Source organism: Oncorhynchus mykiss, chromosome 19 (genome assembly GCF_013265735.2).
Source record: "Oncorhynchus mykiss isolate Arlee chromosome 19, USDA_OmykA_1.1, whole genome shotgun sequence".
NCBI lineage: Eukaryota > Metazoa > Chordata > Actinopteri > Salmoniformes > Salmonidae > Oncorhynchus > Oncorhynchus mykiss.
The window spans coordinates 17,142,868-17,156,854 of record NC_048583.1 but is presented as its reverse complement, the minus strand read 5'-3'; the positions used below and the strand labels follow the sequence as shown (position 1 = coordinate 17,156,854).

Sequence of the window (13,987 nt, the reverse complement as noted above, 5' to 3'; positions counted from 1 at the left end):
TCTGTGAGATGTCACGCACAAAAAGCAAAATAAGTGTCAGTCAAATCAATTTCAAGCATTTAAAAAGTCAAGGTATTGAAAAACGAATTAAGTACAGTCGATTTAAGTTATTATTTACAAAGTTCAAATGTATTTAAGTGAAAGACAAAAACAAAATCACAAGTTAGAAGGAGAAATGGCTTAAAACAGATGCAAGTTGGTGCTGAATAATAACTAAATCAGCAAATATCTTTCTATGCAAAGTATTTGATTGAAGATTGAAACTGAACGATAAAGGACACTTTTTGTATATACACATGAACGACATAACCTACTAAGGAGATCGATGGGGTCGGTACTGCTGTTTAATCCCTTTTTCTGTATATGCACAACTGCAAATAGATTCACCCCCCCCCCCCCCCCCCCCCCATCCCCACCCCACACATACGATAAGGAAGAAAAAAAATCACAGTTCTATGCTTCAGACATTGCTAAGCTGATAAAACCACGCTTCTACATAAATGGCTCCCCAATGACCTGTGACACTCTGGCAGATCTTTGACCTGTGGAATAAGTGAAAGGGATACCAACAGTTATATGCTGCAGGCAGTGCAGTACATAATTTCAGCGTATGTGATAGACTCTGGAAGAGTTCTACCTGTGCGGGATAAGAAAAGGACACAACAGTCTTATGCGTTCGGTCTCTCCAGTCCGGTTCTACGGGGGCGACGGTGTGGACCCAGATGTCTGTCTCCTCTGAAATGGGGCCTGGTCAAAAGCAGTGCACTACGTAAGGAATAGGGTGCCCTTTCAGATGCAACCAGTGACTTTGCGTTATCCTTTTTTAAATATATGTCGCTACTGGCTATTTATGTAGGTTTGTCATTCTCAAATAAATTCAATAAATGAATCCACCAATCGCCTTCCTGTCCCAGGGACGCTCCGCCTCCACCACACACTCCACCTGGGCCACCAGGGGCTTCTTCTCCAACAGTTATATTGCCTCAGCCATGTGAAAACAAAACAAAACAAAGCCCATAAATCAGCGAGGACTAAAAACACAATGAAGTCAGACTTCATTCTGGAGACAAGTGTGTGACTGGCTTTTTTCATTTGTATAAAATCAAAAAAACTGTGAGGCCTCCAGGCCCTAATCTGTCCACTCACTTATGGTCCACCTTGACCTGGCCTTTCTGTTCATCTCCGGGCCCCGGCGTCTCCTCCCTCTGGTTGTTGTAAAGGACCATCTCTCCCATCAGCTTGTACGGGTCCTGAGTTTGATTTGACACATTTCAAAATGTACTGAACACAAATATAAAAACGCAACATGCAAGAGTTACAGTTCGTATGAGGAAAATCGGTCAATGAAATAAATTCATTAGGCCCTAATCTATGGATTTCACATGACTGGGAATACAGATATGCATCTGTTGGTGAGATACCTTTTAAATAAAAAAAAATTGGCTTTTCTTTTTTTACCCCCCTTTTCTCCCCAATTTCATGGTATTCAATTGTTAGTAGCTACTATCTTGTCTCATCGCTACAACTCCCGTACGGGCTCGGGAGAGACGAAGGTCGAAAGCCATGCGTCCTTCAAAGCACAACCCAACCAAGCCACACTGCTTCTTAACACAGCGCGCATCCAACCCGAAAGCCAGCCACACCAATGTGTCGGAGGAAACACCGTGCACCTGGAGACCTTGGTTAGCGCGCACTGCCCCCGGCCCGCCACAGGTGTCGCTGGTGTGCGATGAGACAAGGATAATAATACAAGGACATAATAAAATATATACTGCTATAGTCATTGTTTTTTTGAACTTTTAATTCTCTCTGACTGTCTAGCTTTTATTTTGATGATTGTCGGTCTTCAAAGATTATATTTAAAAAATGAGAAAGCACGGTTATCTTTTCTACATACTTTACATGTGGTTTTAGTCTTAGTTCACACTGAAAGCAATATATGTTTTACAGTTTGACAGAGAAATCGCTGTCACGGGAGTTCAACAATACGGACTAAAATATACAAAACATTTTTCCAAATACACGTCATCGCCAAGACTAAACAAAATCAATGTCTAAGACTAAGCTACGCCATTAACCATTTCTCTGCAGAGTCCCAAATGGCACCCTTTTCCCTTACATAGTGCGCTACTTTTGTGCAAATGTAGTGCACCATGTAGGGAATTAGGGTGCCATTTGGGACGCAGTCATTGACAGCTCTCTTGAAACTGGTTACCTGCCACGGCTGCAGGACAAAGTGTCCCGGGTGACAGGCCACAGACACGTAGACGTTCATGTTCTGGCCCTCCTGGGGAAGCGCCATGAGAGGGGTCAGCGCCAGCTGCTTCTCTCCCCAAGCGCAGGTGACCAAAGTGGGGGTGAGCACTTTTGACGTGTCCCCGGCACCCTCCAGAGGGCTGGGGGTCTTGGTGGAGACAGGGATAGGGCTGCAGGCTGGGCTTTCAAGGGTAAACTGATCCACCATGTTGGCGACCATGGTGTCGAGGAAACTGGGGGTAGGGAGGCCGTCCCTCTGGGGTCCGGGGAAGGCGGGGTGCTTCCATAGGTCAGAGGTCACCATCTGGTGGTTAACACTGTTGGTGACATCCTGGGAGCCCTGAGAGGTAAACGGGTAGATGTGCACCAGCTTGGCCTCGTCCAACTTCAAGCTCTATAGAAAAGGAGAGGGATAAAAATGCTTGGAGATCAACATGACATAGGCGAATCAATAACATTTCATTTTAAAGTTCAGCTTGAAGATCTACAGCGCATAGAGGAAAGGAGGGAGAGGGTTAGAAACCTTGAAGATCTAACAGTACAGAAGGAAAATCAATCGAAAACATGTTTCTTTTTCCTTTTTCAAAGTGCTTTTAACTAAAGGGGAAGAGAGGGTTGAAATCAGTCCAAGTTAGAGCCTTTCATCTTGTCTTTTTTGGACATCCAGTGTGCCTACTTTCAGTTCGTGTTTTCTGAAAGCTGATGAAAGCTATGCTAATGAGGACAACTCATGTGGCCCAATTCTTTCATTGCGCCAGCTGTGGATCACACCTGCTTCTAAATGTCTAATCAACTCTCATCCGTCTATGCTTCACTTTTTCAAGCATCATATTACTGCTCTTGAAGCAAGCAAATTCAATAGTTTTGTTTAAAGTGTGCCTACTGCAATTTCTTCCCAAATTACATTCTGAACCAGCTGTTCAGCTAGCTGTTACCACACCTGTAGTACAAAAACAGTTGACACAGTGCATTCAGAAAGTATTCAGACCCCTTGACTTTTTCAACATTGTGTCATGTGACAGCCTTATACTAAAATGGATTAAATTGTTCCCCCCCCTCATCAATCTACACGCAATATCCCATAATGACAAATCAAAAACAGCTTTTTAGAAATACTGAAGAATGGCTTCCATCTGGCCACTACCATAAAGGTCTGATTGGTGGAGTGCTGCAGAGATGGGAGTCTCCACAGAGGAACTGTGGAGCTTTGTCAAAGTTACCATTGGGTTCTTGGTCACCTCCCTGACTAACTGATTGCTCAGTTTGACCAGGCGGTGTCGTGGAGAATCGTCTCAGAAATATAACACTCTTACAAGAACTTGTGAATTCGATATACACTTTAATACAAAGTAGCAAAACTGAACCCTTCCATGGAAGGACCCTATCACAAACATAACAGGGCCGAGCCCTTCCATGGAAGGACCCTATCACAAACATAACAGGGCCGAGCCCTTCCATGGAAGGACCCTATCACAAACATAACAGGGCCGAGCCCTTCCATGGAAGGACCCTATCACAAACGTAACAGGGCCGAGCCCCTCCATGGAAGGACCCTATCACAAACATAACAGGGCCGAGCCCCTCCATGGAAGGACCCTATCACAAACGTAACAGGGCCGAGCCCTTCCATGGAAGGACCCTATCACAAACGTAACAGGGCCGAGCCCTTCCATGGAAGGACCCTATCACAAACGTAACAGGGCCGAGCCCCTCCATGGAAGGACCCTATCACAAACATAACAGGGCCGAGCCCCTCCATGGAAGGACCCTATCACAAACGTAACAGGGCCGAGCCCTTCCATGGAAGGACCCTATCACAAACGTAACAGGGCCGAGCCCCTCCATGGAAGGACCCTATCGCAAACATAACAGGGCCGAGCCCTTCCATGGAAGGACCCTATCACAAACGTAACAGGGCCGAGCCCCTCCATGGAAGGACCCTATCACAAACATAACAGGGCCGAGCCCTTCCATGGAAGGACCCTATCACAAACGTAACAGGGCCGAGCCCCTCCATGGAAGGACCCTATCACAAACGTAACAGGGCCGAGCCCCTCCATGGAAGGACCCTATCACAAACGTAACAGGGCCGAGCCCCTCCATGGAAGGGCCCTATCACAAACATAACAGGGCCGAGCCCTTCCATGGAAGGACCCTATCACAAACATAACAGGGCCGAGCCCTTCCATGGAAGGACCCTATCACAAACATAACAGGGCCGAGCCCTTCCATGGAAGGACCCTATCACAAACATAACAGGGCCGAGCCCCTCCATAGAAAGAGACTAAATTCTCATATTACAGAGTCCTGCCTTTATAGGATTCTGTCTTTGCATAACATATAGAGTCCCCTCCCTCTATATGAAAATAGCTTCCCTTGACCTTTTATTATTTTCTTGTCATCTCAGAGCTAGTTCACACCCACTAACGCCCATATCTGCTTTTGGTCAGGTTATAACGATGGTAGAACCCTTTTCACGTCCTCAAAATAATGTATGTATTACATGCTTATGTTTCACGTGTTAGTCATCAGTTATCTTGCTTCCATCTTTCTTCCTGTATCCTTCTGACCATAGTACGTCCAGCTGTCATAAATGTTCGTATGGTCTTGGTTAATGTACTCTTTCAAAAATAGAGTATAACCTGGGTGGCATATGGCCTGGGTGTCATCTTTGTCACACCTACTGCCGGTGTGCCATAGAGCAAGGCCATTAACCCCATAATGTGCTCCACTCTGAGGCTGACCCTATGCTGCTCCCAGCAAGTCAGAGACAGAGCGAGACAGAAAGAGAGTGAGATGGAAAAAGAGATGGCGACAGAAGCGTGAGGGAGCGAGAGAGAAATGGAGAAAGAGATGGCGACAGAAGTGTGAGGGAGCGAGAGAGAAATGGAGAAAGAGATGGTGACAGAAGCGTGAGGGAGCGAGAGAGAGAAATGGAGAAAGAGATGGTGACAGAAGCGTGAGGGAGCGAGAGAGAAATGGAGAAAGAGATGGTGACAGAAGCGTGAGGGAGAGAGAGCTGGAGAGAGAAAAGAGAGCGGGAAAGAGAGATGGAAAAAGAACGAAAGCGATTAAAATCAACCTCTTGCCCCATATTACATCCCAGAGGTACTTAGATATGAGAGGATCCCTGAAGGATAAAGACAGCAGATTAAACACACAGGAACGTGGAATACCACTAACTGTGGTGACGTGTCACGTGTAAATAAACATTACATTTAGCTAACTGCTTGTATTCTCCATCACACAAAACCCAACTCGTCTTTCCAACTAATCCTTTTCAGTAGACACATCGTAGTTGCAACGCTCAGAAGAAATGGGGGAAATGGGAGCTGAACTTGGTTACCAGCTAGTAGACAGCCGCCTGGAAGGGCAGCTTGAGGAAGTCTTTCTGCAGCTCCAATAGTGTGGTTCTACTGAGGACCTCAGAGAAGCCATGTTCCACCTAGTACACCTGTAGAGCAACAAGACATTCTGGTTATAAACAGGGCCTTTGAACTCTCTGTGGACTGAAAACCTACAAGGCACAGTCTTCTAGTAGTACACCTGTAGAGCAACAAGACAGTCTGGTTATAAACAGGGCCTTGAACTCTCTGTGGACTGGAAACCTACAAGGCACAGTCTTCTAGTAGTACACCTGCATGGCTGGTTACTGGGCTAGTGGTCCAGGTAAAACACCTGAGGGGCAACAAGACAAGACTGGTTATAACAGGGCCTTGTAGGTGATGTGGAATGGACACCTGTAACTAAGTCTAGCATAGGAAGGGCCAATAAAACGTCCTCATTATTTCCTGCTTCCCATGATTATTATTTTTCACACTAGACTGTAAAATCCAACTAAAAAGTTTTCAGAAAAGTATCCTTATAAGGCCATTCTTTTATTTTTTGTATTTCACCTTTATTTAACCAGGTAGGCTAGTTGAGAACAAGTTCTCATTTGCAACTGCGACCTGGCCAAGATAAAGCAAAGCAGTTCAGCACATACAACAACACAGAGTTACACATGGAATAAACAAACATACAATCAATAATACAGTAGAAAAAGTATATATACAGCATGTATATATGAGGTAGGATAAGGGAGGTAAGGCAATAAATAGGCCATGGTGGCGAAAAAATTACAATATAGCAATTAAACACTGGAATGGTAGAATGTGCAGAATATGTATGTGCAAGTAGAGATACTGGGGTGCAAAGGAGCAAGATAAATAAATAAATAAATACAGTATGGGGATGAGGTAGTTGGATGGGCTATTTACAGATGGGCTATGTACAGGTGCAGCAATCTGTGAGCTGCTCTGACAGCTGGTGCTCAAAGCTAGTGAGGGAGATATGAGTCTCCAGTTTTAGTGATTTTTGCAGTTCGTTCCAGTCATTGGCAGCAGAGAACTGGAAGGAGAGACGGCCAAAGGAAGAATTGGCTTTGGGGGTGACCAGTGAGATATACCTGCTGGAGCGCGTGCTACAGGTGGGTGCTGCTATGGTGACCAGTGAGCTGAGATAAGGCGGGGCTTTACCTAGCAGAGACTTGTAGATGACCTGGAGCCAGTGGGTTTGGCGACGAGAATGAAGCGAGGGCCAGCCAACGAGAGCGTACAGGTCGCAGTGGTGTGTAGTATATGGGGCTTTGGTGACAAAACAGATGGCACTGTGATACTGCATCCAATTTGTTGAGTAGAGTGTTGGAGGCTATTGCGTAAATGACATCGCCGAAGTCGAGGATCGGTAGGATGGTCAGTTTTACGAGGGTATGTTTGGCAGCATGAGTGAAGGATGTTTTTTTGCAAAATATGAAGCCAATTCTAGATTTAATTTTGGATTGGAGATGTTAAATGTGAGCCTGGAAGGAGAGTTTACAGTCTAACCCGACACCTAGGTATTTGTAGTTGTCCACATATTCTAAGTCAGAACCTTCCAGAGAGTGATGCTGGACGGGCAGGTGGGTACGGGCAGCGATCGGTTGAAGAGCATGCATTTAGTTTTACTTGCATTTAAGAGCAGTTGGAGGCCACGGAAGGAGAGTTGTACGGCATTGAAGCTTGTCTGGAGGTTAGTTAACATAGTGTCCGAAGAAGGGCCAGAGGTATACAGAATGGTGTCGTCTGCGTAGAGGTGAATCAAAGAATCACATAATTGATGTATATAGAGAAGAGAGTCGGCCCGAGAATTGAACCCTGTGGTACCCCCATAGAGACTGCCAGAGGTCCGGACAACAGGCTCTCCGATTTGACACACTGAACTCTATCAGAGAAGTAGTTGGTGAACCAGGCAAGGCAATCATTTGAGAAACCAAGGCTGTTGTCTGACAATAAGAATGTTGTGATTGACAGCCTTAGCCAGGTCGATGAAAGCCTTAGCCAGGTCGATGAATACGGCTGCACAGTAGTCTCTTATCGATGGCAGTTATGATATCGCTTAGGACCTTGAGCGTGGCTAAGATGTACCCATGACCAGATCTGAAACCAGATTGCATAGCGGAGAAGGTACGGTGGGATTCGAAATGGTCGGTAATCTGTTTGATAACTTGGCTTTCAAAGACCTTAGAAAGACCTTTTAACCCATTATCACACACTTCTCTTTTCACCGCATTTTAATAGGCCAATGTTTGTACAACTTTTCACCACCTAATCGTGTTTTGACTCACAGTTCCCTGCAGCGCTTCACAAACCTATGGGGGAGATTTCCTGGACACCGATTAAGCCTAGTCCTGAACTAAACAGAACTTTCAATAGTCATGACCTTACAGACCTGGGCCCTGGCGACCTCCTCGCCCCTCTTTACTTTGACGGCCGCAAGTTGGCCAGCCGAGGGGAAGGGGAGGAGCCTCTGAGCACTGAGCTGGCTGTAGACCGTTGTCATGGATTCCTCCATTGCCTACAGGGCCTGAGAGTAGCCCTCACCAATGTAGCTGAGTAAGAAAAGTAAAATCCCCAACATTTCCCAAAAGTTCTCAGGTTTTTCTGAAATCCTGGTTGAAGGATTTCCAGAAACCACAGGAAATGTTGCAGGGGAGTGAATCTTCTAAACAGGAAATTAGAGGCTTTTGGTGGCAAAAATGACCTGAAAAGTTCATGAAATGCCCTCGAAATTGCAACGTCGAAGACGAGCAATTTATCAAAAGAAATAATCAAATGACCAAAGAAATAAGTTACCTGAGGATGACCAGGTCGATGCTGCTTGCCTCCACAACCAGCACTGAGGGGAACTCCTCCTTGGGGAGCAGCAGTGGAGGAACCATGTGGGTGCTGTTGAGCTTATAACCCGACGGGGAGGACGGGGTGCTGCTCATCTGCATGTCCAAACAACATACCTTACTACAGTTGTGCCAATGTGTTTTCTACCAGTTTCTTCTATTGGAGTCGGCTCAGGATTGAGAGAGAATCAATTTCAAGAGTCGATTCCCGACTCAGAATCAGAAATGACTCCAATATATGATCACCTGAATTAAACAATGAATAAATACAATAATATTTCTGGAGGAGAACAGGCAGCCCTATCTTGGCCTTCTACTCCGTGGCAGAAAGGATGGCCCTATTTTTGTTGTCGGGCATGGGGTACTCCACAGTGCAGATGTCCTGTAAGAGAGACATGTTGGCCAGGATGTCCTCTGGGAAGGGGGGCCTTGAAGGTCTCCTGGTAGGGCGTGGGCCCACAGGCCGTCACTGTATTTAGACAGCAGCTCCTTCAGTCTGAGGCACGCCTCCGCAGGGATGCTCACCGCTGTAGGGGAGAGGGGGGATAGGGGTGGTGGGGTAGGGGAGCCCATCCATGTGGGGGAGGTGAGGAAGGGAGGAGTTGGGGGGGGGAGTAGGGGAGAAAGTGGTAGTTGTGGGCTTCCATGAGGGCGAGGTGGAAGTAGGGGAGGGTTTCCACAAATTACAGGTGGGTGTAGGGAGAAGGTGGGAAGGAGAGGGCTTCCACAAGGTAGAGGGGGCAGTTGGAGAGGTGGGGGTATTGGTCGGGGAGTGCTTCCACGAGGGGGCCGGTGGAGTGGGCGAGGTCTGACTCTGGTTCAAGGAGGGGCTCTGCAGTGAGTAGAATAGAGGGGCCAGTTTCATTGGGTTGGTGGTGACTGGTTTGACTGGAGCGGTAGTGATGGGTTTAGCTAGGAGGGTTGTCACTGGTTTGACAGTATAAGGGGCCGTTGCGGGTTTGACTGGTGCGACAGCAAGGCTGGGGGGTTTGGGCTGAGGGGGGTAGACCAGCCTATCTGCTCGATTGGTACTAACGGGCTTCTCAACCTGAAACACAAAGTTTCACTCAATGCATCAAAGTGCATGAAACATCTCAAAACACTACAGGAAAAAGGCGCGACTATCGAATGTTTCCGAAAATCTGTGGGTGAAAAATAAACTGGTAGCTATTCTATCGTTTCAAAACAATTCCTTTTGTTGCTGTTTGAAGGGAAACAAAGATAATATGATTTTCCACTAGATACTTACTGAGCAGACATGTGTCCAGTTCTCCAGGTCTATGACCCCTTGGCCAGGTAGGTCCTGGTTGTGCATGTCCCGGTACACACAGGGCAGCTTGGACAGCCACAGACCACTGTAGTACTTCTTCAGCACTTCAGAGATCCGACTCTGGACCACCTGGGGGTTGTAGCCTCCCGGCTGAAGGGCTTTGGGCGTCGGAGGAGGAGCAGAGACGTTACTGATGGTAACGGAGGGAGCTGAGAAACAGTAGGATGAATGGACGACACATTATTACATAGTATACCAGCAAGTCATGTTCAGTAGGGTGAAATCGTTTTCAAATGTTTTGTACAGTAACACTACCACCACTAAAGCGTCCAGAGGACAGATGCACTCTTCCTTTTATTTCTTCTTGGTACTTTTTTTAAACTGCACCGTTGGTTTGGGGCTTGTAAGTAAGCATTTCACCTGTTGTATTCGGCGCGTGTGGCTAATAAAATGTTCTTTGAAACCAGAAGGCCTCTACGGGGATACACAGCATACACTTCCTAGGAAGAAATACTCTGTCTTTCGGATTTCAGACAAAATCTCCACTATGAATCTGCTGCTATGGAATTAGCCAAATCTCCAACTGGAGAAAGGAGGGTCCCACTTGACTTACCAGGAGCTTTCTGGGTGGTATTCGAAATGCGATGGTTGTCTAGAATGAAAAGGTACATTTCTTGTCTGGCCTGAAGAAAAACAGAGGTAGAGCAATATCTGTTGGTACTATTTGAATGCAGAGAAGACATTTTGCAGTAACGTTACATCAAATGACATTGAATACGATATAACATCACAAACCACCTATGTCTTACACAATGGTATGCGTTAGTGCCCTCCACACCTCTCATACTAAAACATGTGTTCCTTCCACTCACCTCTCACTCTGTTTCACCTGAGTGATGGACTCCCTGTTCTGACTCTGTAGGGGCCGGAGCAGGGGGGGGGGGGGGGGGGGGGGTTGACCCTCATGCCAGCTGTACATCTTCCTGATGTCTTCCCCCAGCGCTGAAGCCTCCACAGGTGTTGTAGCTCCGCGGCCGTTGGGGTCCCATGGAGGTGTAAGGCTGGCTCCAGCCAGAGCGCACTGGAGCACGGTCAGGCTGACGCAGGGACATGCGAGGCTTCTCTGGAGGAAGACAAGGGGAGAGACAGAAGAGGTAGATGTCAGTGATGATAGCATCCTGCTTCACTTTTTCACTCACTGGTTGTATTAATATATGCAAAGAATCAGGAGAGAGAGAGAGACGGAGAGAGAAATATGATTTTGGTCTGAAAGGCCCTTATTCTTAGCTCTTTTTTTATTTTTATTCAAGTTCTCAAAGGAATAGTGAACTGGGCCATCGAGGAAAGACACATTCAGAAAAAGAGCCATTGCCAGATGACACTGACTGTGACAAGGACAGACGAGACCTAGCATAGAACACAAAGTTTGAAGCCAATTTCGACCTCGTCTGACAGTTCAGCATCTGGGAGCTGCCAGGCGCCCTCTTGCTGGACTTCTGAAGAGCGACCAGCTGAGCGATGTGGGCCGTTTCTTGACAGACTGCAGCAAAGCACATTTATCTACAGGAGAAATATGGAGAGTACAAGCTCATACAAAGTGACACCTATTGGCTTAAAACTTAAATCTGACTAGCTCAACTCTCCTCAAACTCCGAATCTGTCCTTCCTCCTGAAATGTGTACGTCTTCACTTCCCTTCATTAGATTTAAAAGGAAAGTGGCAGGTAGAATGGAAACGGCTGGTATAAGGGTTATGCTGCTTGCTCCCGAGGGGCACAGGCAGATTTTTTTTACTTAGTCGGCTCGGGGATTAAAACCAGCGACGTTTCAGTTACTGGCCCAACGCTCTTAACCACTAGGATACCAGACACCCGTTTATTGGGACGAAGGCCTTGCCTCCCCCCATGCAATTCTCCATCCTGACCACAGCGGGGGTACTGCGGAGGAAGCACTCCAGTGAAGGGTAGCCCAGCTTTCGGTCAGGGATGAACTCCCCCGTCAGCGACCTGTATTCCGCCTGATGGACACCCCGTTCTTATTGGCCTGGAGGACAGCCCGGAGCATCTTCTTCATCAGACATCTGGTCAGGAACATAATGAAGAAGACAGCTGTCAGTATCAACACAAAATTACGAATGAACTACTTTGTATTGCAGCGCCATTTTGTTCCTTCTTAAATACAAATAAACAAATGGAGACAATTTAGAATGAATGTTCAATCATTGCGCTAGATAGCTAAGTCAGTTAGGTTCTACAGTCACCAAACACACAATTATACACACTTACCAAGGCCTCAAATATGCTCGCTAAATACTTCAGCTGTAGATATGTAGTTAAGTTAAAGTTACCTCGATATAACCAGCTCAAAAACGATCTAGCTATATGGTTGCCCACTTAGGCTACAGCTTTCCCAGTGTTTGTTGTTAGCCAACCAAACAAAAGTGGTGATTGCAGCAAAGATGTTTAGAAGGTTACAAAAGTTTGTTTTGATTGTAGGTTGAACTGGATGACAAAACAATGTGGCACCTGTCATGGAGGGACGCCGATCTTTGGGCGGTCAAACACGTTTTTCAAAGTAACTTTTCCTATAAACATGCATTGTCCTGAGCTACTGTATCCAATGTCAGTCCTTGCACTATATTACTGTCTACGGGTAAGCTGTAGCCTTAACGTTGCTGGCTAAAAAATGCTAGCTAGCTAGCTAGCCAACGTCTGCTAACGTTAACTAGCGCCTAGCGGGCAACTTCACTGGAAGTTATTGTAACGAAAGTATCCAAGCTTCAAACTAACGTTAGTTAACGTACATGGCTATTGTTAAAAGTTGCGTGTGGGGCGCCCACGTTCCCTCACGTTCAGGTGGTCAAATGTAATAATTATCAGCATTCGTGGCAGCATTTAGTAAATATGTGATTTGTTATATTGTAAGACATTTACATAAATGTAATTATTCACGTTCAAGTCAAAGATACTCAATTACAATCATTGATTCAACCAGAATGTCAACATATTTAAATACACTTGACTGTGGCCTATGTACAGTATGTGTGGCATACTATAGCTGCTGGACATAGTTTGGGGGTAGGAGTGCTGCGATGGGGGGAATGCAGATTATTTATTTTTTTGCAGGTGCTGAAGACTTCTACATCAGTCTGCTAATACAGAACTAGTAAAGGCCCAGTGCACTACTTTTGTGATGTTTAACTATGTAATAACTGAAATGGTCTAGTCATTCCTTTTTGTAGACACTCTTATCCAGAGCAACTTACGGTTTGGTTACATTTGTATACTGGTCCCCCATGGGAATCAAACCCACAACCAGAGCATTGCCAACAGCATGCTCTACCAACTGAGCCACATTATTACATCATCACAAACCACTTGATGTCTCAATGTACACAATTATTGTATTGTGCATTGTTTTTTTTCATGGTGATGGAAAGCCTACAGGTACAAACCTAGATGATTATTATTATATATATATATTAAATGTAACCTTAATTTAACTACACAAGTCAGTTAAGAACAAATTATTATTTACAATGACAGCCTACACCAGCCAAACCCAGACAATGCTGGGCCAATTGTGTGCCGCCTTATGGGACTCCCAATCACAGCCAGTTGTGATACAGCCTGGAATCGAACCACTGTGTCTGTTGTGACGCATCAAGCACTGAGATGCGGTGCCTTAGACCGCATCTCAGTGTCAGGACGTGATATAATCCTAGTAAAATGTTCCTGTCTTAGGTCAGTTAGGATCACCACTTTATTTTAAGAATGTGAAATGTCAGAATAATAGTTGAGAGAATGATTTATTTCAGCTTTCATTTCTTTCATCACATTCCCAGTGGGTCAGAAGTTTACATACACTCAATTAGTATTTGGTAGCATTGCCTTTAAATTGTTTAACTTGGGCCAAACATTTTGGGTAGCCTTCACCAAGCTTCCCACAATACGTTGGGTGAATTTTGGCCCATTCCTCCTGACAGAGCTGGTGTAACTGAGTCAGGTTTGTAGGCCTTGCTCGCACGCGCAGTTCTGCCCACAAATGTTCTATAGGATTGAGGTCAGGGTTTTGTGATGGCCACTCCAATACCTTGACTTTGTTGCCCTTAAGCCATTTTGCCACAACTTTGGAAGTATGCTTGGGGTCATTGTCCATTTGGAAGACCCATTTGCAACCAAGCTTTAACTTCCTGACTGATGTCTTGAGATGTTGCTTCAATATATGCACATAATTTTCCTTCCTCGTGAAGCCATCTATTTTGTGAAG

The 13,987-nt window shown here is 45.7% G+C and overlaps 2 protein-coding genes across 3 annotated transcripts; both read right to left on the bottom strand.

Annotated features, from left to right (window-relative positions):
* Positions 1-422: 422 nt before the first annotated feature.
* On the bottom strand, positions 423-8,127 carry LOC118941545 (tudor domain-containing protein 7B-like). Its single transcript, XM_036955481.1, has 3 exons — positions 8,005-8,127; positions 2,216-2,650; positions 423-1,250 (listed from the first exon to the last, which is right to left on the bottom strand). Exons 1-3 carry the CDS (start codon positions 8,125-8,127, stop codon positions 1,143-1,145), a joined length of 666 nt encoding a protein of 221 aa, XP_036811376.1. The 3' UTR covers positions 423-1,142.
* On the bottom strand, positions 5,244-10,638 carry LOC118941458 (vegetative cell wall protein gp1-like). Of its 2 annotated transcripts, XR_005037664.1 has the most exons (4): positions 10,333-10,638; positions 9,699-9,928; positions 8,409-9,497; positions 5,244-5,710 (listed from the first exon to the last, which is right to left on the bottom strand). XR_005037664.1 is itself a non-coding variant. In XM_036954347.1 (3 exons), exons 1-3 carry the CDS (start codon positions 10,460-10,462, stop codon positions 8,925-8,927), a joined length of 933 nt encoding a protein of 310 aa, XP_036810242.1. In that variant the 5' UTR covers positions 10,463-10,638; the 3' UTR covers positions 8,299-8,924. The 2 variants fall into 2 exon arrangements, 1 of the variants encoding a protein (XP_036810242.1); XM_036954347.1 differs by lacking the exon at positions 5,244-5,710 and having other exon boundaries at positions 8,299-9,497.
* Between the last annotated feature and the right edge of the window lie 3,349 nt (positions 10,639-13,987).